General features: G+C 41.9%; 2 protein-coding genes across 2 annotated transcripts in view; both read left to right on the top strand.

Annotated features, from left to right (window-relative positions):
* Positions 1-26,548, top strand: part of nubp1 (nucleotide binding protein 1 (MinD homolog, E. coli)) — a 67,487-nt gene that overhangs the window by 11,308 nt on the left and 29,631 nt on the right. Inside the window, exons 4-8 of the mRNA XM_060901092.1 lie at positions 2,918-2,986; positions 9,841-9,873; positions 10,034-10,124; positions 17,522-17,676; positions 17,823-17,933. Of these exons, the coding sequence (XP_060757075.1) occupies positions 2,918-2,986; positions 9,841-9,873; positions 10,034-10,124; positions 17,522-17,676; positions 17,823-17,933 (459 nt within the window). The remainder of the gene's footprint in view (positions 1-2,917; positions 2,987-9,840; positions 9,874-10,033; positions 10,125-17,521; positions 17,677-17,822; positions 17,934-26,548) is intronic.
* Positions 12,144-15,547, top strand: LOC132868256 (uncharacterized). The gene is made up of 2 exons (XM_060901091.1): positions 12,144-14,138; positions 15,489-15,547. Exon 1 carries the CDS (start codon positions 12,457-12,459, stop codon positions 13,519-13,521), a length of 1,065 nt encoding a protein of 354 aa, XP_060757074.1. The 5' UTR covers positions 12,144-12,456; the 3' UTR covers positions 13,522-14,138; positions 15,489-15,547.

Genomic DNA, 26,548 nt, shown 5'->3' with positions numbered 1-26,548 from the left:
CGCAAAGAGGAGCAAAGACTGAGTACAACCCAAAGGGCCATGGAAAGGTGGATGCTGGGAATCTCACTGAGGGAGCACATCAGAAACGAGGTGATACAAGAGAGAAGTGGAGTGAACGACGTGATCGCAGAATACCGGAGACAGAAGCTCAACTGGGCAGGCCATGTCGCCAGACTTAAAGACAACCGATGGACTCACGCAATTGTCGAGTGGTATCCAAGGAATTGGAAAAGACCACACGGGCGACCTCCAAAACGATGGAAAGATGAGCTGAACAACAATCTCGGGACAACATGGATGAGAAGGGCGTCATCTCGTATGGAATGGAGGCGCATTGTGGCCAGCGATGGAAACATCTGAAGTCTGGCCAATCCAGGCAGATCCTGAATTCTCAGCTTTGAGAGTAAAATGGGGAAAATGAGGCTCGAAAAAGCGCCTTCTCGAAGCTCGTTTCGTCAAAACGCTCCAAAGTCCCCAGCAGGTTGAGAAATGAGGGTCTGAACAGGGAGGATTGCTGCTGCAGTCTGATGGAGTGATGTACCGTACTGTACGTCTGTGTGGAGAGACAGGTTGAGCCGTGAGCTCAGCAGCTTTCACCACAGCTGGAAAGGGCGAGTGGATCAGAACAGCTGGAGATCAAGTAAATGAGGGCAGTTTGTTGAGCCCCCAGTATCGTGTGGCCTCGTTTCTCAGCCGGGACGCTGATGTTTCTGGCAGGTTGTCGTCCACTTGGTCTTTCTTCTGCGTCGAAACAAAGTAAAAAATAAAAACGCACACAAAGGACAACAGAGTGGCCTGGAGGGTGAAATAGAAAGAAATAAAACAAACTTTTTTTTATTATTATTATTATTATTAATGATCGATTGAACAGGCCTGAATTTCCCAAAAGCATCGCAGTCCAAAGATCATCGTTAAACGGTAGCGCGAACAAGACAATGAAGTTAAGACGCACTTCATGTTAAGAGGCTCTTGGGAAACCCACCACAGATTCTTTTTTCCTGAACCTCTTCCTGGAACTCATCCCTTTTCTTCCGCTGTCCTCCTGCTTCCTGTCCAGGGCTGCGTAACGTTCCTCCCATCTCTGCATTTCTTTTATTTTATTTCCTCCTCTTCTTTGTTTTCTTTAACAAATGCTGTTCTATCTGATTTCTCCTGTGTTCTTGTTTTTCTTGTGATTTGTTTATTTATTAACAATTTAAAGACTATCATTTCTGCTCATGTTACATCCCTACCTCCTTCTTCTTCTTCTTCTTCTTCTTCTCCCGTGTGTGTGTGTGTGTGTGTGTGTGTGTGTTTAATTTCCTTGTCCATTTCAATGATGATGATTGATGGGTTTTGATTTGTCTGGACTGAAGACAGCTGAATTGATGAAGTATGAGTGATCTAGAAATATAAGTCCTGTGCTGCTGAGGAGATTCTGCCTCACAGATCGACCCGGGAGCGAGAGTCAGTGACTCGGACGAGATGCTCAGAGTCGGTTCATGTTCAAGAGTGTGGTAGAGTGATCTGATTTGGAAGCGGTCATTTATTTCAGGAAGCTGAGTTTTCTGAGGGTGAGAGGGCAGCTCGAGCAGGTGATGGAGAATTACTGAGCAGGACTGACTGATGGAAAATGGAGAGCTGATGTGTGAGCGGAGGTCAAGTGTTTCAGTGAAACCAGGACGACCAAGAAGTAATAATAATATTCTTGATTCAGCTGTAAACAATCTGGAAAAAGGAAGTTTCCTCAGACTCAAACAGGAAGTGATGAAACTTTCCATGGACTGCACTAATGAGCGACAGGTGGCCTTTTGTCCTTTTATGCAAATGAGCTGTGATCTTTCCGATGTGACAAATCAGAAAAACCGTCCGGGAAGCCCACTCGCCCCCGACATCACACACCGGAAAGTGCAGCTCGCAGGCGTTTTACACCTCACTGTGGCTAAATGCATACAGTGAAATGACATCTTGTGATGATGAGGAAGTTCCTGTCCCCGCATTTAGGGTCATGTGTGAATGTTTACATCCCTTATGATTTGTGTGTGTGTGAAAAAAGGCATCACAGAGCTCTGTTTACTTTGGTTTATCAAAAGCAGTAGAATTGTTGGATGTGAAAAATGTAAGGGATTAATTTTGCCGCACGGTAACACGAGAGAGTCGAGCTGAGAGGATGTGAAAGAGGACGGAGATGCGAGCAGACGGTTTCTGTTCAAGCAGCAACACTGAAATAGCATTTAAAGAACAGTCACATGGCAGTGTTTATGAGCGCCATTGACACACGCGCCATGATCAGACACCAGAAAAATAAATGTTCTGTGGACAGAAGTATGTGCACCCCCTGAGAGTCATGGATGACTTTATTTCTGTATTCAATCAGTTATTTGTTTATTCCTTCCTCTTCAGCGATGCTGACCAGGATGAATCATGATGTCATTAACAATGAGTCATTCTTCTATTCTTTTGTCATGTGGCCAAAAGAAACCCACACAACAGAGGGACAAAAGTACCAGAGCAAAGAGGAACAGGAGTAGGTAGGACTGCAGGTTGTGAGACGAAAATACACAGCAGCACAGCTTGGAAGTGTTTTATTCCTTTTACACCACGCATGTTTTTCAGGGATTACAGTTTTTCATAACTTCTTGTTTTCACTTGTGCTAGAAACAATCACAATTTTCTCTCATGTTAATGAGAAAACAAAATGCAGCAATGATGTCACTGGAAACGCCACATCATGGGTCAGATGGATGAAAACATTTCCGGATGAGTCCCAGCTCAGTTCCTTCTGCCAAAAAAACCCCCTGAAATTATTTTCACTTTTTTTATTATTATTATTATTACGAAAATAAGTTGGTCATTTCAGTATTTTTTTTTTTTTAAGTGTCCGTATTTTAAAGCTTAATTACTTTTCAGATGAACAGTTTCTCATGTTTAATTGCAGGTGGCTCTGCTGGATGTGGACATCTGTGGACCATCGATACCCAGAATAATGGGACTGGAGGGAGAGCAGGTACGACAACACGGTGCTCCAGTCACCAGCATTCAAACCTGGGGAGAGTTAGAGAGAGGCTCAGATCTAAAGAAAAAAAGAGTGAAATAAAACAAGACCAGTGTTGGTTGAGTCCTGGAGGAACAGCACTGTTTCGTAAAAGAATGAAAAGAAAATCTCAGGATTGTTTTTTTTTTCCACTGTGAAAGACAGAGGGTCAGTTTGTGATGTGATATTAATGGGGCTTTTTTCACTGGAAGCTCATATTTGACATGTAATCCTCTGAAAACTATTTTAAAAAAAAGCACCAAGTGATGTCAAGAGCCAAAGAGCGGGGTTGGTTTTTTTTGGAGCCAATCCTGGAGGACAGTGTGACGGTGAACAGTCCTGTTCAGAGATTTATGATCTGTTTACATAAAAACTACTTCATCACTATTTCAGTATTTCTAACGTTGCTCTGACTGAAAATAACCCAGAGTGCATTTCTTGGATGTCATGTCCCGCTTTAACACACCAAGGTCTTCAATCACATGATTCGGGTGTGTCATTTTGTCACAACAATCTTGCAGAAAATTGCGCTGCTTTTTTTTTGGTCAATTTTATTTGTATAGCGCTTTTAACAATAGACATTGTCGCAGAGTATAACTCTGAAACCAGGAAGTTCATTACAGTTTAACAGGAAGTCTGTTTTGTTGCAGTTATAAACTCTTCATTGATGGAAACTTGAGTGTCAAACTGTTCATGACAACTGCAGTCCGAAAGTTAGCAAGTTAACTGTAGTCCTCAGCCATAAAATCATTACTGTAAGAGTCCAGAGCGTCCTCCAAGTGCGACTTTAGACTGTCCGTATGGGGCCGTCCTCCACAGGAGCGATGCGATGAGACTCCAGCTAGAAGTCGGGCATCAGGATGGATCAGGCAGGTCCGAGGAGCAGAAGAGGTTCAGCATCTCGACCTCAGCATTGACCTGTAACTCAGAGGGACAGAGACAGAGTGAATGGGGGGGGTTGTTGTTGGCTACGCCCAATGTCACCTAATGGCTCGGTTCCGCTATGATATGTGCGGAGTAGTCAACAGGTGGCGCGCGCGTCACTGGGTCGTTCAACAATGTCAACAACGGTGGACGCCGCACAGCCCAAACCAACAAAAGTAAAGTGTTTATTCAGGGTTTATTGTGGTTTGTTTTAAGTTTAATAACATCTTGTAAATTTTAAAGATACGGAGCCATCAAGTAAGTGTTTTTCGTGATGAAAATAGTCTGTTAAATCGTAAATTTGTCAATTTGATCATTCTTGTTACTGTGAGTGTAACCCCTGGACTCCTTGACATTAGTTGATTAGAGTGATATTTGCAGGAAATGGACACGTCCAATTTCATTTCTGTTCGCATTGGTGTTTTAACATATACACTACCGTTCAAAAGTTTGGGGTCACCCAGACAATTTTGTGTTTTCCATGAAAAGTCACACTTTTATTTACCACCATAAGTTGTAAAATGAATAGAAAATATAGTCAAGACATTTTTCTGGCCATTTTGAGCATTTAATCGACCCCACAAATGTGATGCTCCAGAAACTCAATCTGCTCAAAGGAAGGTCAGTTTTATAGCTTCTCTAAAGAGCTCAACTGTTTTCAGCTGTGCTAACATGATTGTACAAGGGTTTTCTAATCATCCATTAGCCTTCTGAGGCAATGAGCAAACACATTGTACCATTAGAACACTGGAGTGAGAGTTGCTGGAAATGGGCCTCTATACACCTATGGAGATATTGCACCAAAAACCACACATTTGCAGCTAGAATAGTCATTTAGCACATTAGCAATGTATAGAGTGGATTTCTGATTAGTTTAAAGTGATCTTCATTGATAAGAACAGTGCTTTTCTTTCAAAAATAAGGACATTTCAAAGTGACCCCAAACTTTTGAACGGTAGTGTACTTACTGAAGAGGCTCATAATTTACATTCCCAACTCAAAACATCCTCAAAACATTGAAAGTTTTCAAGGAATATGAGGGATATTATTATTATTGGGTAAGTTTTTGGAATTGGGCTTTGAACCAGAGTTAGGATGTTATGCTGGCATTTTGACATCAACTTCTCAAATATTTGGGGATTGACAATTTGAAATGTTTGAAAACTCACGAGGACTCGTGCATTACCGAATGCTGTGATTGTTTCAACTAATTGAACTTGCATGTCCATGCATTCTCTCCACATTCTCCACAATCCGCAGGCAATCTCGAGGGAGCCATGTGTGTTAATTTCTGTTACCAGAATTCTGATCCCCAAATATATGAACTATATGTCAATATAGAATCAGCACTCATCAAAATTTAAATGCGTTCTTAAAGGGGTACCAAATATAATATATACAGTTGCTGATGTGACAAAGTAACGTATTCTTAAGTATTCTATCAAATTTATATACTAGAAAACAACGAAATATATTGGTAATTGTAAATATAATACTTTATACGCTAAACCGCACAAGAGTCGCCATTTTTAAAAGACCGTGACGTCAGCGCTACCCACTGCACTAGCGGAACTCTCCGAAATAGAGGAGATAAGCGTGTAATCATGGCGTCGGGCGTATCAAGTGAAAGCGACAGCTGTCGAATCATACAAAGAGATCCCGCAAGACACACTGCAAGCAGGCTATGGCTTAGAAGGGTACCAGTTTGAACCTAGGAGAGGTACTCTCGACTCTGGTGATGAAATAAGAGAAGAAAGCTCGGATGACGGCGAGGATGAGACTGATGCTGACCATGGGCATGGCGAGCGTGGGGCAGAGCGTCTGCGTGCAGGTGACACGGCGTGGTGCTCGTGCGGAAAATGTAACGTGGAGTTGCTCACGAGTCCAGCAGAATTTATTTGCTGCAATGAGATAGGCACCAGCCGTGGACTTGCGAAATCGTCGCAAGAGGCAGAAACAGGTATTTCACACGTGCTATTCCCAACCTCAATGAGCCAACACAACTGGGCACATACATACGTCATGAGTGTTACGCAGAGAAAATGAACGTGCATTCTGATTGGATAACATTAATATCATGGCGGGCTGTTCAAACTGCGGAAATAGTTTGCTCGAGCTACTTTCAAAACACTATAACTTTCCAACCTTAGAACAAAAAACTTTTGTAAGTCTTGAATAAGGTTCGTTAATGTGCGTTTTATTGTTATATTTACTCTATATATTGCCCTCTGTTCCCCTTTAAATATGCGTTCTTTTGCTCTGTATGCATTCTTTTGAGGAAATATTTGTTTGATCATTCAAGTATGTAATTAATATAAAAAAATTAAACATCATTATGATTTCACAATAACTGGCCCATCAATAAGCACGATAAGCACAAATATATCTGACAGGCCGTGTGAAGTAGACGCGGTTACCCAGACCACAAGCCCTAACTTAAGCACGATAATGGATGTGGCATGGGCGATAATTCGCGTATTTGTACATTTGACAACATTTCATAAGCGTCTATTCCAGTTAAACATCAATACAATTTATTAATTCTATCTTATTTCAGCAAAACATTATACAAACCAATGTCACAGTGAGTATTGTTTTGGCTGGGAACAACCCGGAAGTGGAGGACTGATCACAGCGCCACCTGCTGAATACAGCTAAAATGTTGGGATAGCGGAATCGAGCCATCGTGTTGTTTGGTGTTGATGGACGGCGTAGAAACATTCGAGTTACATGAATTCGAATATTGTTGCCTTTTTTTGTCAAAGGAAAAAAAATGTCAGAATCTGTAAAATTCCAGAATAATTATTTTCAGAAATCTGATTTTTTTTTTTTTCCGAAGCTTACACACTCCAGATCAGTTGAATTCTCAGATCTGATTGGTCAGAAGGTGTGTGTTATTTTCGTATAACATAAGCAACAGTTTTATATTAACGCCCTCGTTCTGAGATGACATTATCGTTTCTATAGTAATAGCTCGTTAACAGGGACGGGTACTTCTAAAATTAATAATAAACAGATTTTATAGGCGTCATGGTGTTTAACAAAGGAATACATGTTGGCAATCGGCGATGTTTTCCGTCAGGAGACGCGTGGAAGGAGTCTCCAGTGTCAGGACTCTGGAGCTGTGGTTTGGAAGGAAAGATTCCCAGTTTTCAGTAATAGCAGCGAGAATCTGGACAAAGAGAGAACGGTTTCTGTTCTTGAGTTTGTACAGCTGCGATAATGTAAGTGAGAAAAGGCACGAACTTGGAGTAACGATCAACAGTTAAAAAGTGCAATCAGTACAGTTCATTGTTATTTTTTGCACATTCCCCCCCCCCCCCCCCCCAAAAAAAATACCTGACGTTTGCAGGGAAACATGTTTTAAAGGGTTGAGACAGTATTTCAGCAAAAGCACACAAAAATGGACAAAAATTGTCAGTGATCTGGAGCTGCAGACGTTCATGTTGCAGCTCAGATTCTTTTTGAGTGAGCACAGTGACGCACCCATGACGGGAACAACTGCCATTGTTTTAACAATCTTTTTTTTTTTTTTTTAATTGTCAAACATACAGTAAACATTGTTTGTTCCTCCTTGACCCTTGATTCGTCGTGGCTTTTCTCCAGAAGTTTCTATTCCACTTTCTGTTCTCTGTGTTGCTCAACGATGCGTCCAGAACATGATTCCTCCCAAACATTAAAATCCACGATGATAGAAATGTGTTTTTTAAAGCCGCGTCTCTGCGAAGTCAGTTTTGAACGGGCCTTTGTCATTTTTAGAAATGCAAATTTTTTTCTTGTGTATTTTTTATTTTTTATTTTTTATTTATTTTTTTTTTTACCTTCTTTTTTTGAGGTCATGGTTTAATGACTTTTTATAGACAGTTCCTTTTTTCTGCCAGGGCTTGTTTGTGTTGCTCACACTTGATCTTAAGCGCTTTTACACTTTTTTTTTTTTTTTTTTTTTACAGTAATTAAATGTTGCTGTTGCTGTGATGAGTCTTTGCTTTTTCCTGTGTGTTTTTATAAATTCTGCTCTGAATACATCGTGTAAAGTGAGGAATAAACCACTGTGTGTGGTGCTGTTACAGGAAAACAATCAGCAGTGGTGTGGTGTGATGAAGCACGAAAAGTCACTGCTGTTGAAGTTGATTTATTTTCTGTCACAGCATGTGCTGAAGTGTTTTACAACCCCCATTCCAAAAAAGTTGGGACAAAGTACAAACTGTAAATAAAAACGGAATGCAATGATGTGGAAGTTTCAAAATTCCATATTTTATTCAGAATAGAACATAGATGACATATCAAATGTTTAAACTGAGAAAATGTATCATTTAAAGAGAAAAATTAGGTGATTTTAAATTTCATGACAACAACACATCTCAAAAAAGTTGGGACAAGGCCATGTTTCCCACTGTGAGACATCCCCTTTTCTCTTTACAACAGTCTGTAAACGTCTGGGGACTGAGGAGACAAGTTGCTCAAGTTTAGGGATAGGAATGTTAACCCATTCTTGTCTAATGTAGGATTCTAGTTGCTCAACTGTCTTAGGTCTCTTTTTGTCGTATCTTCCGTTTTATGATGCGCCAAACGTTTTCTATGGGTGAAAGATCTGGACTGCAGGCTGGCCAGTTCAGTACCCGGACCCTTCTTCTACGCAGCCATGATGCTGTAATTGATGCAGTATGTGGTTTGGCATTGTCATGTTGGAAAATGCAAGGTCTTCCCTGAAAGAGACGTCGTCTGGATGGGAGCATATGTTGCTCTAGAACCTGGATATACCTTTCAGCATTGATGGTGTCTTTCCAGATGTGTAAGCTGCCCATGCCACACGCACTAATGCAACCCCATACCATCAGAGATGCCGGCTTCTGAACTGAGCACTGATAACAACTTGGGTCGTCCTTCTCCTCTTTAGTCCGAATGACACGGCGTCCCTGATTTCCATAAAGAACTTCAAATTTTGATTCGTCTGACCACAGAACAGTTTTCCACTTTGCCACAGTCCATTTTAAATGAGCCTTGGCCCAGAGAAGACGTCTGCGCTTCTGGATCATGTTTAGATACGGCTTCTTCTTTGAACTATAGGGTTTTAGCTGGCAACGGCGGATGGCACGGTGAATTGTGTTCACAGATAATGTTCTCTGGAAATATTCCTGAGCCCATTTTGTGATTTCCAATACAGAAGCATGCCTGTATGTGATGCAGTGCCGTCTAAGGGCCCGAAGATCATGGGCACCCAGTATGGTTTTCCGGCCTTGACCCTTACGCACAGAGATTCTTCCAGATTCTCTGAATCTTTTGATGATATTATGCACTGTAGATGATGATATGTTCAAACTCTTTGCAATTTTACACTGTCGAACTCCTTTCTGATATTGCTCCACTATTTGTCGGCGCAGAATTAGGGGGATTGGTGATCCTCTTCCCATCTTTACTTCTGAGAGCCGCTGCCACTCCAAGATGCTCTTTTTAAACCCAGTCATGTTAATGACCTATTGCCAATTGACCTAATGAGTTGCAATTTGGTCCTCCAGCTGTTCCTTTTTTGTGCCTTTAACTTTTCCAGCCTCTTATTGCCCCTGTCCCAACTTTTTTGAGATGTGTTGCTGTCATGAAATTTCAAATGAGCCAATATTTGGCATGAAATTTCAAAATGTCTCACTTTTGACATTTGATATGTTATGTTCTATTGTGAATACAATATCAGTTTTTGAGATTTGTAAATTATTGCATTCCGTTTTTATTTACAATTTGTACTTTGTCCCAACTTTTTTGGACTCGGGGTTGTATTCCTCTGACACCACAGTGATGTGTCTTCGATTACAGTTTTTATTCGTTGTAGCTGCAGTGTGTTTGGTGTGGTTGTGATCCAGCCGTGTGTGTGTGTGTGTGTGTGTGTGCACGTGTGTGTGTGGGCACAGGTTCATCAGAGTGGCTCTGGCTGGTCTCCTGTGGTGAGGATCTGTGATTTTAATGTTATATAGTCAATCTGTAATCCTCTAAAGTTAAATAAATGTTAAAAAATTGAACTGTGTGTGATTGTCATGAGTTAATGTTACACTGTGTGTGTGTGTGTGTGTGTGTGTGTTTGTGTGTGTGTGTGTTTCTCCTCAGTATGTAGAAGATAACTTGGCCGTCATGTCCATCGGCTTCCTGCTCAGCAGTCCTGATGACGCGGTGATCTGGAGAGGACCAAAGAAGAACGGTGGGCGGAGCCAAGACGAGACTTTCCTCTGGGGAAATAAAAAACAGAACTTTGTCATCTTTTACAGCACCGCCTCAGCCAGACTTCATTTATTCCTCTTCTTCTTCTCCTTCCTCTTCATCTTCTTTTTGCTTGACTTCTTCATTTTCTTCATCAGTTTTCACTTCCTTTTCTTCTTTGTCTTCTTCATCCTTTTCTTTTTCTTCTTCTCCTTCTCTTCCTCTTTGTCATGTCTTCCTTTTCTTCTTGTTCTTCATCTTCCTCCTCTTTATCCTTTCTTTTTCCTTTTCATCTTCCTCCTCTTCATCTGCCTTTTTTGTTTTTCTTCCTCTTATTATTCATCTTCTTCCTCCTTTTCTTTCTCCTCTTCCATCTTCTCCTTGTTGTTGTTCCTCCTTATCGTCTTCTTTCTTCCTCTTCATCTTTCTTTTCTTCTTTTTTTCTTCTTCCTCCTTATTAGTTCCTCTGTCCATGAGACCGATGAGCTGTTGCCATGGCGTCGCGTCCGTCATCCACAATTCAGTTAAATCGTGTCTCCTCCGTCAGTTCTCCACGGGTTCCCGTTCTGATTGTTTTGTTTGAAAGAACTCATCACTCTGCACTAAACTTGGTCGTTGTTTTGTCATATATTTTGCTGATGAGTTTGTAATTAGGCCAAATTAACGAATTTTCCAGGCCTCTCACTGGAATTGTATCTCTCCTCTCATTTCTCATCCGATTCCAGTTCTGATCAATGTTTTGGGTCGATTTTCCCTCCGGGAACAAAACTTGGTTGTTTGTTTGTTGATGTTCCTGTTGTAAACGGTTTGTCGTGGAGGTTGGTCCTCTCGCACATCATCACATTTCAGTTCTGTTTGATGTTTTGGTCATCATGGTTGTTTTGATGGCAGGACAGATGAGCTCCTACGTCTTTGATGTTCTGATCTTCCTCCTCCTCATCATCATCTATCTTCTTCTCCCTTTTCACCTGTCTGCTGAAGGACTCAATCTTCTGCCCAGATCTGCCATAGCGTTTATCCTGAACTCCCTCTCCGTCATTTTCCTTGGTCTTGGTCTGGGCATGGTGTTGAGTTTGGAGTGACGGTTCCGTCCTGCCATGTTGAAATGTCAACATCGATCTTCACGCAGTAACATCGTGTCTCATCAGCTCTCCTCGGTAGATTTCCTCGACACCATGACGGATTTTCCGAACTGCACCTGACTTCCTGTGTGTCACCTGCCATCTGGGTTTCATGGCTAATAAACAGGAAGTGCCTCAGCATGTCTCCTCTCAGCAGTTTGTGGCTCTGCCAGTTAACCACCACCATTTAAACGTGACGTAAAACAGCATGGAGCATGATCTCCACAGGAAACTTTTAATTTTATTGCCATTTAAACAGCGTGTTTGAGCAGAAGCAGGTTTTATTTCCGTGTTAAAGATCGATTGGCTCTCGTGAAAGAGTACATCTTCCTGCTTCAGGGTTTTTGAACAGTATTTTGAGCGAGTGCACCGGTTTCAGTTCCTCCAAACGGATGAAAATGGCAATAGTACACAATCTGCACCCAGCACCTGTGCTGCTGTGGGTGACACGGTTCCTTTTCAGTACGAGAAACCCCCGTCCTTTCCATGCTGCTGTTGTACGAAACTAAAAATATTCTTCATTTCACAAAAAACACAACACGGTGCATCATTGTATTGATATGAGCCAGTGTTTTAGATACCGTCGCTGAAATTAAACACGAGGGTGTAGTGCTCATCTCATCTCATCTCATTATCTGTAGCCGCTTTATCCTGTTCTACAGGGTCGCAGGCGAGCTGGATCCTATCCCAGCTGACTACGGGCGAGAGGCGGGGTTCACCCTGGACAAGTCGCCAGGTCATCACAGGGCTGACACACAGACACAGACAACCATTCACACTCACATTCACACCTACGCTCAATTTAGAGTCACCAGTTAACCTAACCTGCATGTCTTTGGACTGTGGGGGAAACCGGAGCACCCGGAGGAAACCCACGCGGACACGGGGAGAACATGCAAACTCCACACAGAAAGGCCCTCGCCGGCCACGGGGCTCGAACCCGGACCTTCTTGCTGTGAGGCGACAGCGCTAACCACTACGCCGCCGTGCTGCCGGGGTGTAGTGCAGTGCTGTGCTGTTACAGTAAAATAATAAACAGCAGAGCGACATCATGAAGTCGAGTCTCTCTCCCTGCATTCTCATGGTGATGAGTTTCCGATAACACCATGGCCTGAAGTGTTTTGTTCCCCTTGTACAGACACCACAAATTATTGCATTGTTCTTGATGAAAGAGTTGCATCACTTTATTTAATCTGTTTTTAGTGACGTTTTATGTTGTGGAACATTCAGGAAACAAGTTCTCTATTTGGTTATAGTCTCTCTCTCATTCTCTCTCTCCCTCACTATCTCTCTCTCTCTCTCTCCCCCAATTATCTGTCACTCTCTCTTGTGCTCTCGCTTTCTCTTGCGCTGTGTCTCTCTCTCTCTCTCATGCTCTCGCTTTCTCTCTCTTGCGCTCTCATTTTCTTTCTCTCTCGCGCGCTCGTTTTCTCTCTCGTGCCCTCGTTTTCTCTTTTGCACTCTCGTTTTCTCTCTTGCACTCTTGTTTTCTCTCTCTTGCACTCTCGTTTTCTCACTCTTGCACTCTCGTTTTCTCTCTCCTGCACTCTCGTTTTCTCACTCTTGCACTCTCGTTTTCTCTCTCCTGCACTCTCGTTTTCTCACTCTTGCACTCTCGTTTTCTCTCTCCTGCACTCTCGTTTTCTCTCTCTTGCACTCTCGTTTTCTCTCTCTTGCACTCTTGTTTTCTCACTCTTGCACTCTCGTTTTCTTACTCTTGCACTCTCGTTTTCTCACTCTTGCACTCTCGTTTTCTCTCTTGCATTCTCATTTTCTCACTCTCTTGCACTCTTGTTTTCTCTCTCTCTCGTGCGCCGTCATTTTCCTCTCTCTCGTGCGCCCTCGTTTTCTCTCTTTCCTGCACCCTCATTTTGTCTCTCTTGTGCTCTCTCTCTTACACTCTCGTTTTCTCTCTCTCGCTCTCTCTTGCACTCTTGTTTTCTCTCTCTCTTGCACGCTCACTTTCTCTCTTTTGCACTCTCGTTTTCTTTCTCTCTCGCACTCTTGCTTTCTCTCTCTCTTGCGCTCTCACTTTCTCTCTCTTGCACTCTCATTTTCGCTCTCTTGCGCTCTCGCTCTCTCTCGCACTCTCGTTTTCACTGTCTTGCGCTCTCTCGCACTCTCGTTTTCTCTTTCTCTCTCTCTTGCGCTCTCGTTTTCTCTCTCTCTCTCTTGCACTCTCACTGTTTTGCGCTCTTGCTTTCTCTCTCTCTCTCCCTGTCGCTTTCTCTGGTTGCGCTGGTTAAGGATCCAGTCACTGTTCCAGCAGCTGTGTAACAGGGAAGTTCGGGGTCCAGATGGAATCTCTGCCCGCCTTTTAAAAACGTGTGCAGAGGAGCTTGTCCCAGTCCGGTGTCCTCTCTTTCAGCGATCACTTGACTCCCACACTGTCCCAGCCCCTTGGAGAAAGACCGTCACCACTCCAGTCCCTCAGAAGCCTTGTCCCATAGGGAACAGTGATTTTAGGCCTGTAGCACTGACATCCATTGTAGTGAAACGTTTCGAGAAATATATGGTGTCTCTTTTAAAAACGGAGGTAAACCAGGATTTCGTCCCCTGGCAGTTTGCCTACAAACGGGGTCAGAGTACGGATGACGCTGTAAGTAGCATCACCTACATCGTCCTAAAACACCATGAGGACACTAAGGCCTATGCACGTCTACTTTTATAGATTTTAGTTTGGCGTTTCATACCATTCAGCCCTTTCTACTGTTGGAGACACTGAAAAAGATGGGTGTGAGCTCTTTTATTGTTAAATGGTATTATTCTTTTTTAATTAACAGGATGCAGTGTGTGAGGGTTCATACAGCAGTCTCGGACCCCAAATCCATCAGCACGGGCTCCACAAGGGGTGTGTGAGCTCGCCTGTCCTTTTCACTAATACCAATGAGTGTGTGAGTAAACACCCACAAAACTGCATTCTTGAATTCTCTGACGATAACGCCATTCTTGGTTTACTACACAGATGCCTCTTTTCCACCAAATCAGTTCCAGGGCTGGTTCGGGCCGGTGCCGGTTCACAACTCGTTCAACTTGCAAGCCAGCTGAGAACCAGTTTGCTTTTCCATAGCTCGCGGTGCTAAGGGAAGCCACGTCATTACGTCGTTGTATACGTCAGTTACGTCGCTGTATACATCATTACGTCGCTGTATACGTCAGTTACGTTGCTACTTTTGCATAAACCTTAGCACAAATATCGAAGCAAAAACAACACGGAAGAAGCAGCAACAACAAAAATAATAATGGATGACTTCGCGTTTGTACAGCTGCTGCTTCTCGTCGCTTAAAAATGGCGATCTTCCGCGGTCTTATTATTGTTGGTCTTAACAACTCCGCCCCTCCGCTGACGTAAGCGGTTCTTTCCTCTGGCCCAGCAGAGAGTTGGTGCTAGCCTGGAACCGGTTTTTCTGGCCCCAGAGCCAGTTCTTTGTCAGTGGAAACAGAAAACCCGGTTCCAAACTAAGCACTGGCCCCGAACCAGCCCTGGAACTGCTTTGGTGGAAAAGGGGCAATGAAGATGTGGCCTCCTACCATTCTGAAATTCAGCAGTTTGTAGACTGGTGTGATCCTCACCATCTTGTTGTTAATATTAATAAAACGGGAGAAATGGTATTTGACCTAAGGTCAGTCTGTGAGCCGAGTCCAGTGCTCATACACAACATACAACACACCCATCCATCAGGTTCCTTCCTATAAGTATGTGGGTGTTTTTATTGATTGCTCACTCACCTGGCACATTCATGTTGAAAGTCTTTGTGCTCGGTTTCAACAGAGGATGTATTTCTCAAGAAGACTTGGACTGTATGGTGTCAACAGTAAACTCCTGTTTTTATTTTTTCAGATGATTTTAGAGAGAGTGATACGATACGGTACGCAAACCTGGTATGGCAGCCTTTCAGTTCAGTTAAAGTCCAAGCTGGGCGTTTGGTTAAAACAGCTTTGGAAATTGTCGGCCATCAAGATCAGTGCTACCTGCAGTCGCTGTATGAAAAGTCAGTGCTCAGAGAGGCACTGGAGGTTCTGGACGACCCGACTCGCATCCCGAATCAGGGATTTGCAGTGCTTAACTTAGTGTAGCCTTGACTGCTGCTGTTGTTTACTTTTACCCCCCCCCCCCCCCCCCCCCGTGCTGTTTGTTTTGCTGAGCTGTAGCTGTGTTGTGTCGGGTGTGTACGATGCAGTGAAGCAGATGTTCGTATGTTCTATTTCTGTGTTGTTTTTATGTCGTGTGGGAGCTGCTGTAGGTCTGTGATGCAGTGACTGGAGCCCAAGATGAATTTCCCCTTTGGGGACAATAAAGTATACTTTATCTATTATCTATTATTATCTCTCTCTCTCTTTTTTGCATGTTATCTTTCTCTCTCTCTCTCTCTCTCCCTCAATGTCTGTCTCTCTCTTGTGCTCTCGCTTTCCCTCTCTCTCTCTCTCGCTTGCATTCTCTTGCTCTCTCTTTTTGTGTCTCTCTCTTGCATGCTCTCTCTCTCACTATCTGTCTCTCTCTCTTGTGCGCTTGCTTTCTATCTCTCTCAATTTTATTTTGTTTTTATTCTTCTATTTCTTAGGAACAAGCTACTGGGTTTTGTTAGTTTTTTTTTTTTCTTTTTTATCAGACATCTAATTTTTTAGGTTTGTTTACCTGACATGTTTCGACGTACGACTGTCGTCTTCCTCAGAGTGTCACCGGATGTTATTGGTGACGCATCTTTTATTAGCTGATGTTTCCGAAGGCGTGGCCTTCCTGTCTGGATTGACAGGTCGGTCACGCCTTCTACTGTCAGTTCGTCCCCTGCAAGATGGCACTCCAGGTATGGGAGAGCATGTATGCTCCCTCATCTCGGTTGATGGTCCTCGGACTTCGCTTACGGATCTCCATGGCCTCCCTGATCCAGCGCTGATGTTTATTATCTTCTGTGCGGATGACTCTGGCATTCCCCCAGTCCATAACAATGATCTTCCCTTTTGCAATGATCTGTTATGGCTGACTTATAATTTTCCTGTTGTGCCTTTTCTTTTATTGTTCGGGTTTGTCTTGTAGCTGTCTCCTTTTCGCACTCTTTCTTATGTTCATTTTTTCTTGTGTTGCAACTCCTTCCTGTCTCCCCGATGTAAGTTTTATTGCATAATTGGCATGGAATCTCATATATGGTGTTGCATCTGTTGTCCGGATGTATTCTGTCTTTGGGATGAACCAGGATCTGACAGAGAGTTGTGTGTGGTTTGACAGGTATGTTAATGTTGTATTTCCTCATGGCTCTTTGAACGCGGAACGCAAGCAATGAGGAAATACAACATTAACACACCTGTCAAACCACACACAACTCTCCGTCAGATCCCGGTTCATCCCAAAGACAGAATACATCCGGACAACAGATGCAACACCATATATGAGATTCCATGCCAATTATGCAATAAAACTTACATCGGGGAGACAGGAAGGAGTTGCAACACAAGAAAAAATGAACATAAGAAAGAGTGCGAAAAGGAGACAGCTACAAGACAAACCCGAACAATAAAAGAAAAGGCACAACAGGAAAATTATAAGTCAGCCATAACAGATCATTGCAAAAGGGAAGATCATTGTTATGGACTGGGGGAATGCCAGAGTCATCCGCACAGAAGATAACAAACATCAGCGCTGGATCAGGGAGGCCATGGAGATCCGTAAGCGAAGCCCGAGGACCATCAACCGAGATGAGGGAGCATACATGCTCTCCCATACCTGGAGTGCCATCTTGCAGGGGACGAACTGACAGTAGAAGGCGTGACCGACCTGTCAATCCAGACAGGAAGGCCACGCCTTCGGAAACATCAGCTGATAAAAGATGCGTCACCAATAACATCCGGTGACACTCTGAGGAAGACGACAGTCTTACGTCGAAACATGTCAGGTAAACAAACCTAAAAAATTAGATGTCTGATAAAAAAGAAAAAAAACTAACTACTGGGTTTTGTTTGTTTGTTTGTTTGTTTTCCCTGTTGATGTCTGATGATAAATGATGGCAGAATGTAACTTGGAAATGAAATGTAATTACAAATGTATAAAACGTTTGATGGGACTGCTGTGGTGTAAGAGGAATAAAACACTTCATGACGTGATATCAGTGGAAAATGATCAACTTCAGAATGATAGATGTGACTCTGTGTCACTGTGCCACATCATTATTGATTAATTTCCTCTAACAGCACAACACACCGTGGTTTATTCCTTCTGTAACATCTAGTGTTATAGCTGCTAAATCGTGCATTGGCGTGTGTGTGTGTGTGTGTGTGTGTGTAGGCATGATAAAACAGTTCCTGAGAGATGTCGACTGGGGTGAGCTGGACTACCTGATCATGGACACGCCCCCAGGAACCTCTGATGAACACCTGTCCGTGGTGCAGTACCTGAGTGGAGCGGGAATCGATGGAGCTGTTATTATAACTACACCACAGGTACGTATATACACACACACACACACACACCTCAAACTGACCCAGTTCCATCACCTTGTGAAAATCAGGGCATATCAAAATTCCCTTGAGTTTTTGAGGAAGTGAAGGAAAATGCAATCTGACCATTTCTCCATTTCCCCAAACAGGAAGTGTCTCTGCAGGACGTACGGAAAGAGATCAGGTTCTGTCAGAAGGTGAAGCTGCCCATCATCGGCGTCGTGGAGAACATGAGCGGCTTCGTGTGTCCCAAATGCAAGGCGAGTAAAAAAAAAAAAAATCCGGTGCTGGAATTTACAGCTGGTTGCAAAAGTTTGGGCACCCTCAGGTGAAAATGCCTTCAACATGGCAACAAAAAACGTTTGTAAGCTGTGATACTAAATCCCCCGCCCGAAGGGGGTGACTTGGTACTGAATTAGTCGGGTGTCTAAACTTTTGCACATGCCAGAAGTGTCGCCGTCGTCGTCATCCCCCCTGAGTTCATCAAATCTAAAGTAATTGTGCATGAACATCTGAAGAAAAATGTTCTGTTTGGAAATACTTCACAAATTTGGCCAGGTGTCATTTGAGCGGGGTGCACAAACCTTTGTGTCCAACAGAAGAGCTGATTTATGATTGAGGATAATTTATTCCTTGAATTATCTGGGATTCAGTCAGGGCTGGGTGATACCCTCATTTCATCTGGAGATTTTATTTTTTTTATTTTATTTTTTTTTTATTTTAACTTTTATTTGTTATAGAGGGACATTGTACATTAATTAACATTTTACAAAGAAAATGTAAATGCACCCAATTATAGCCAAAAGGCTAATTTCCATTGGTAGTCCCCCTGCCAGAAGGAGCATGGCAGTTACCTATCAATTAAAAGAATAAATTACAAAAGGAGCAAGCAAAAAAATAAAACAATTACAACAAACAGACCCCCCCCACACACACACACACACATTCACACACCAGAGATACACAACACACACACACACGCAATAGAGGAGCCTGAGGTACTCACATACACACACACACACACACACACACACACACACACATCTCCACAACACAACTATATGCACCAGAGGCTCTCACACACACACACACACACACACACACACACACACACACACATCGGAAGTACACACCCTCCCCCCTTCCTCCCCATCCCCCTACACACACCCGCACAGCACCCACACACACACACACACACACACACTCACTCATACTAATACAACATCTCATAAACTAATGCTGACAAACTTGATTGTCTATCAGCCATTTCTTTAATCTAAATTTAAATAAACTATAAGAACTGGACTCTCTTATACTTTGTGGGATTATATTCCATTCGCTAGCTGCTTTATAAGTGAAAACTGCCTGACCAAAAGTTGATTTCTTGAAAGGCACTACACAATCACCTCTAGCAGCCCCTCTAGTAACACTGGTTACAGATGATCTAAATTGCAAGAGGCTGCAAAGTGGTGGTGGGGCTAAGCTCTGTCTGATTTTATATACAAGACAACAATTTTTAAATAGAACAAGATTATTCCAACTCAGAAGCCTATATTTATTAAGTATTATACAGTGATGAAAGGATCTTGGTTTTTTATCTAGAATTTTGACAGCTTGTTTATATAGAGATATTATCGGCTTTAATGTTATGGAGTTTGCAGTACCCCATGTTGGCAGACAATAGTTAATGTGTGATATTATAAGAGAAAACATATACATCTTTGCAGCCTCTGTTGACATACAATTTCTAAGGTGCCTAAAATTTGCAAGTGTGAAATTTATGATCCTTTTCACCTTTTTAACATGATGCTTGAAGGTCAGGTTACTATCCAAGATGATACCTAAATATTTATATTCATTAACTATTTGAATTCTTTGCCCTGAGATAAAAACGTCAGGCTCATTGTAAGATTTTTTTGTTTTAGCAAAAAACATGGCAACAGTTTTTGAAATATTAAGTTGTAGATGACAATTTATTCAACCAATTTGAAACATTAATCATAACTTTTGTAAGCTGAGCTGCAACCTCAGAATGATTCTTACCTTTAACAAAAATTACAGTATCGTCTGCATACATAAGAATCTCACAACCTTGGCACACAGATGGGAGATCATTTATATACAGACTAAAAAGAATTGGACCCAGAATAGAACCTTGGGGTACCCCTGTTATAAGATCCTTAATGGAGGATTTTGTATTTTAACACATTGTGAACGATTAACAAGATATGATTTAAACCAATTGGATGTATACTGAGAAAAATTAAACTGAACAAATTTTGACTGAAGAATGTTATGGTCAACCGTATCGAACGCTTTCCGTAAATCCAGAAATATTGTCCCAACCACCCCGCCACTGTCTATTAGAGACTTAACTCTTTCAATGAAATAGACAGTTGCTGTTTCCGTTGAGTGGTGTGCCCTAAACCCATGCTGCATCGGATGTAGGCATTGGCTAGAATTTAGATAACGCACTAGTTGGTCTGCCACTAACTTTTCTATAACTTTAGACATAACAGGGAGAATACTTATTGGTCTATAGTTTGAAACTAACTGCGGGTCATCATTCTTAAAGATGGGAACAACAACTGCAGGCTTCCAATATTGGGGGAAGCTCCCTTGAGTCAAAGAGATATTTACGATATGAGTGATTGGTTTTATCAATGGGCCTGCACACTCCCTGATCATTGCAGAGTCCATTTCATAGATATCTTTTGAGGATTTAGGTTTAAGTGAATCAATCACTTTAAGTACTTGTTCTTCAGAGACTCTTTCAAAATTGAAACTGCGTCCTGTCTTTGATTCCTTGGCATCATATTGCTGGTGCAAGGAAAAACTATTGGCAATAGAAGCTACAGAATCTACAAAATAATGATTTAATGCTTCAGCTACATCTATTGCCTCATTTGTAAGAGTATCATTGATCATCAGTTGGATCTGTTTTCTAGCATCATTTTGTCCAGATAGTTTCTTTAATTGCTGCCATGTAATTTTAGAATTTCCCTTATTAGTTGCTATTATGTCAAGAAAGTAATTTGCCTTAGCTTTTCTAAGTTCCTTTGTCACCTTATTCCTAATTGATGTAAATTTAAGCCTGTCAGTTGTCAATTTAGACTTCAGTGATGCTTTTAGGGTCTGATCGCGTTCTTTCATCATTTGTAGTATATTCTCATTTAGCCATGGGAGGGGAGCCCTTTTATTTTTATTTCTAGTCTTTTGTGAGAACTCTTTAATTAGTTTATGCAGTTTATCCACTAAATACCGGCTAGTAAAATCCAGATTATCTGATTTCATTAATTCATCCCATTTTATATTCTGCACAGCTTTTTTAAAATCTTCCTTTTTATTATTTGGTATCTTCCAATACTCCATGCTCTGTGCAGAACCAGACCCCATCCTTCCATTTACTTTTCTAGCTAATAAGATCAGATTATGATCAGAGAGTCCAGTCATAATGTTATACGATTTAATTATTCTTTCAGATTTATTACTAAAAATTAAATCAATTTGTGTACTAGAGGAATTAGTTATTCTAGTTGCTCCACTAATCACTTGTGTTAGATTAAAACTGTCAGTTACTTGTTTCAGTTGTTTTCTTGCAGACTTATCTTCCCAATTCACATTCAGATCTCCTATTACAATCACCTCTCTATTGAAGTCACACTGCTGCAACATGTCTCTAAGTTGTTCATAGAAACCAACATTTGATGAGGGCGGACGGTAGATTACAATTAGAGTTAATGACATTTCTGGCGAGAGTACAATATTTAAACACAAACATTCAAGTTCACATGCTATATCTTTGATTACATTACATCTAATTGTGTCTTTTACATAGCACATAACTCCTCCACCTTTTCCATGTTTACGATCATTTCTAAAAATGTTAAAACCAGGCACATTAATAGCCGCATGTGGTGAGTTGTCCTTTAACCAAGTTTCAGATATTGCGAGGAAATCCATATTTGAATCCTGTAAAACATGTTGTATTTGTTCGCATTTAGAAAGAATACTTCTTATATTTATGTGACCACCTAAGAGTCCTTTTGGTTTACTACGTACGTCCCAAATTAATCGAGAGTTGTTTACGGTGTTAAAAACTTTCCATTTACGATGCTTAGTTATGGCTTTATTTATTCGTCGTTTTGACCTAGTTGCCCGTAGGACTTCAGTTACCACATCCCCATGATTAACAATATCCTCCAAACGCTGCGTTGTTGTTTCATTCTCCGTCTGTCCAAGGATGGCTGCTGCGTCGGCCTCTATGTTTCCCCTCCACGAGCACCTCGACTCTAGAAGCCAGTCTTCAGAGGCACATTCAATCCCGTCTGCTCTTCCGATCTTGACCTCGGCCAATGTCTTCGTATCTCCCATGGATTTTAAATCAGCAGAAATATCCGCGTTAGTTGAAATGCAACCAAACCCGACGGAAGAACCCCGCTCCACCGAGCTTACCTGAGGAATCACCGCGGTGCTCATGATGTTGTTTTCAGGTAGGCCTGTTAGTCGTCTGCTTTGCTGGATTCCATATTGGTCTCTCATTTCACGAGTGGGAGATGGACCGGGACACCGATGTATATCCCCGGACATCAGAAGGCAGATGGCAATTATAGCTGCCTCGAAGCTTTGGCGTTTAGATGCGGTTTTGATCGTTTTCCTACCATGACGTTCAGAGGCTACCGCTTGCCAACTAGGATACACTAAAGTGGACAGCAGCGTGAGGTTGCCATAGCCAAAATGTTTGTGATTAGATTTACCGAGTTTACTCCGTTCCTGAGAGAAACATTGATTAGAATACTGTCCTGAATCAACAAATGTTGTTCCAGTATCTACAAACTTTAAAAGCAGACAATAAATCAATAGAGTAAGGAGTATTCCTAAGCGACCTGTACCTGAACTACCTGTTGCGGCCATCTTGTTTTTTTCACAAAACACTTTTCAGAGCGATCACAAGGACACTATATTAAAAAAAACATTTTTGAATGTTTTTAAATAAATAATTAGAAATTTGATTGGAAGCAGCTGATTTGATCGTAAAAGTTTATACCGAATCTTTAAAATTGTAAAATTTTACAGGACAAAAAAAAAATCCTTCTTAGTCGTGTTTTTTTAATTTTTTTTATTTCATATTTTTGCAAATAAAAGTATCATCACATTCACTTGAATTTATTTTCCTTTCAATTCAGCTTGCACTTTGTTCGTGAACTTTTATATTATCGTTGAAATAGAATTCGAACCTGCGTGGCTCACAATCTTCTTTAAAACTGTGTGTAGCGTGGTGTGTGTGTGTGTGTGTGTGTGTGTGTGTGTGTAGCGTGGTGTGTGTGTGTGTGTTTAGCGTGGTGTGTGTGTGTCGCGTGGTGTGTGTGTGTGTGTCCCGTGGTGTGTGTGTGTAGCACAGTGCGCTCCCCTAACCCAGTCCAGGGGTATGCAGATGACATACAAATTACATCGGGAACTGAGAGCGTTATCCATCTAATGCTCAAGTGCACAGATGCATTTCTGCAATGGTCAAGACTGAAAGTGAGACAGGACAAATGCGCTGTCTTCTATGAGAGACGTAATGGAGGAAGCCGCTGGTATTCATCTAAATCCGATAAATTGCCTTTATTCACAATTCAGCAGAGACCTATACAAGTTTATTCACGTCATGAAACATACACTACCGTTCAAAAGTTTGGGGTCACCCAGACAATTTTGTGTTTTCCATGAAAAGTCACACTTTTATTTCCCACCATAAGTTGTAAAATGAATAGAAAATATAGTCAAGACATTTTTCTGGCCATTTTGAGCATTTAATCGACCCCACAAATGTGATGCTCCAGAAACTCAATCTGCTCAAAGGAAGGTCAGTTTTATAGCTTCTCTAAAGAGCTCAACTGTTTTCAGCTGTGCTAACATGATTGTACAAGGGTTTTCTAATCATCCATTAGCCTTCTGAGGCAATGAGCAAACACATTGTACCATTAGAACACTGGAGTGAGAGTTGCTGGAAATGGGCCTCTATACACCTATGGAGATATTGCACCAAAAACCAGACATTTGCAGCTAGAATAGTCATTTACCACATTAGCAATGTATAGAGTGGATTTCTGATTAGTTTAAAGTGATCTTCATTGAAAAGAACAGTGCTTTTCTTTCAAAAATAAGGATATTTCAAAGTGACCCCAAACTTTTGAACGGTAGTGTATCTTGGCCATAAATTTAATATAGCAGGAAATTGGGATGCGCAACTTTCGGAGCTCATTAATGAGTACATAAACAGACTGGATCTAATTGACCGTAGTCCATTACCTACCGAAATGAAGATTCAGGCTATAGGTGAAATGGCCTTGGCCAAAATTCACCATTTATTTGCAAAGATCCACATTCCACAAAAATCACTCATAGAACTAAAATAATAAGACTGTACAACTGGTGAGGAAGTGGTTAGGGTTGAACACGCACTCAACCCGAGAAGTCATATTTCAATCTCGAAAGGAGGGTGGTTTGGGGTCCCTAATATTGAGTGGGTATACACCGCCACCAGAATTGGACACTTACTTAACATGCTTAACAACAGTGACCCGACAGTCCGAGAGCTGGCTTGTGCCTCACTAATAAATCATCTCCAAAAGCGGAAAGTCCCATTTGCGCAAGAAGGCGAATCGCAGTTTCTCGGCTTTCAATTGAAAGATAATGGAAAATTTAATATCAAAGCGGTGGGGTTTGGTGTGCGGTCTGACTGGCTCGATTTAAATGATCTTTGCCTTCGGACTGGGATTAACATGAAGTGGGCAAGACCAGGCAGCGAAACAGTCGCACTTAAAGACATCATCATTAATGACCTGCTCATCTACCCCCGCGTAATGTATGAGGTGAATGGTATATGCAATATGACCTGCCGACGAAAGGTGCGAGAGCGGCGATCATGAAAATGAAGCGCTCTCAAAGTGCACAGTGTTGGAAAAATCTAAGGTTGCAGGGAAAATTGGCATCTTTCTCATTTGCTGACCATTCCCTGTCCCATTCCATATTTTCAAACAACTCTCTTGGCGAAGACATCCTCACATTTACAGTGAAGGCCCGTATTCAGGTCCTGCCTACAAGATCCAATCTGGCTACTTGGTACTCATCCAGCTACAATCTGCAATGCATTCTTCACCCTGCCACTCTTGAAAATGAGACCACTGCACATGTCTTGAATGGATGTTGCTTTTACAAAGGCCTTTACATTTCAAGGCATGACAGACTAGTGGACCTGGTGTCGCAATGTATTACAGATCTGTTAGAAAGGACAACACGAATATACAAACACTCTGTGGTTCAAATGAACTGGTTAAATAACAACATTGCAAACAATAACATTTTTCACAATATTCCAAATACTCCAGATATCACCGTCATAGATGTGAATTTTAAAACTGTAACTGTTATTGAAATAGGATGTTGTTTTGATTGATATATGGATATTTGTTTTAACTCTAAATGGCTGAAGTATCAGCCACTTGTTGACAGGATAACAAACTTGGGTTTTCAATGCAAAGTAATTGTACGTGTGTTTGGGAGTCTTGGACATGGGCATAAACCTGTTGTGAGAGGACGACAGTTGTGTGGACTAAGTAAGCCAAATGCAAAAAGATTGGCAAAGTTCTGCTCCATCTCTGCTATTGTTGGTAGTTTGTCCATCTAGAGACGAAGGTGTCATGTTTATCCATAAATTGTTAATGATGAGTTGCACCTGGCTCTCATGTTTGATCTGACCTGTTCATTTCTATGACGTACTTCGAGCTAATGTTTGGATCTTTTTATTTATTTATTTTTTTTGCCCTGTGTTAAGATCCAAATAAAAGAATTAAAATGTGTGTAGCGTGTTGTGTGTGTGTGTGTGTGTGTAGCGTGTTTTGTGTGTGTGTAGCGTGTTTTGTGTGTGTGTAGCGTGTTTTGTGTGTGTGTAGCGTGTGTGTGTGTGTGTGTGTGTAGCGTGTTTTGTGTGTGTGTAGCGTGTTTTGTGTGTGTGTAGCGTGTTTTGTGTGTGTGTAGCGTGTTTTGTGTGTGTGTAGCGTGTTTTGTGTGTGTGTAGCGTGTTTTGTGTGTGTGTAGCGTGTTTTGTGTGTGTGTGAGTGTGGCGTGTTGTGTGTGTGTGTGTGTGTGTGTAGCGTGTTGTGTGTGTGTGTGTGTGTGTAGCGTGTTGTGTGTGTGTGTGTAGCATGTTGTGTGTGTGTAGCATGTTGTGTGTGTGTGTAGCATGTTGTGTGTGTGTGTGTAGCATGTTGTGTGTGTGTGTAGCATGTTGTGTGTGTGTGTGTGTGTGTAGCATGTTGTGTGTGTGTGTGTGTGTGTAGCATGTTGTGTGTGTGTGTGTGTGTGTAGCGTGTTTTGTGTGTGTAGCGTGTTGTGTGTGTGTGTGTGTGTGTAGCGTGTGTGTGTGTGTAGCGTGTGTGTGTGTGTGTAGCGTGTGTGTGTAGCGTGTTGTGTGTGTGTGTGTGTGTGTGTGTAGCGTGTTTTGTGTGTGTGTGTAGCGTGTTTTGTGTGTGTGTAGCGTGTTTTGTGTGTGTGTAGCGTGTTTTTTTGTGTGTGTAGCGTGTTTTGTGTGTGTAGCGTGTTTTGTGTGTGTGTTGCGTGTTTTGTGTGTGTGTAGCGTGTTTTTTGTGTGTAGCGTGTTTTTTTGTGTGTGTAGCGTGTTTTTTGTGTGTGTAGCGTGTTTTGTGTGTGTGTGTAGCGTGTTTTGTGTGTTTTGTGTGTAGCGTGTTTTGTGTGTGTGTAGCGTGTTTTGTGTGTGTGTGTGTGTGTATAGAGTGTTGTGCGTGTGTTGTGTGTGTGTGTGTGTGTGTGTGTGTGTGTGTAGCGTGTTGTGTGTGTGTGTAGCATGTGTGTGTAGCGTGGTGTGTGTGTG

The sequence above is a fragment of the Neoarius graeffei genome, chromosome 20 (genome assembly GCF_027579695.1).
Source record: "Neoarius graeffei isolate fNeoGra1 chromosome 20, fNeoGra1.pri, whole genome shotgun sequence".
In the NCBI taxonomy this organism is placed as follows: Eukaryota; Metazoa; Chordata; class Actinopteri; order Siluriformes; family Ariidae; genus Neoarius; species Neoarius graeffei.
This window is presented reverse-complemented; position numbering and strand designations above follow the sequence as displayed.

Excerpts from the sequence above, each read along its gene's own strand:
- LOC132868256 (XM_060901091.1), top strand. The coding sequence starts at position 12,457 with ATGTTGTGGAACATTCAGGAAACAAGTTCTCTATTTGGTTATAGTCTC.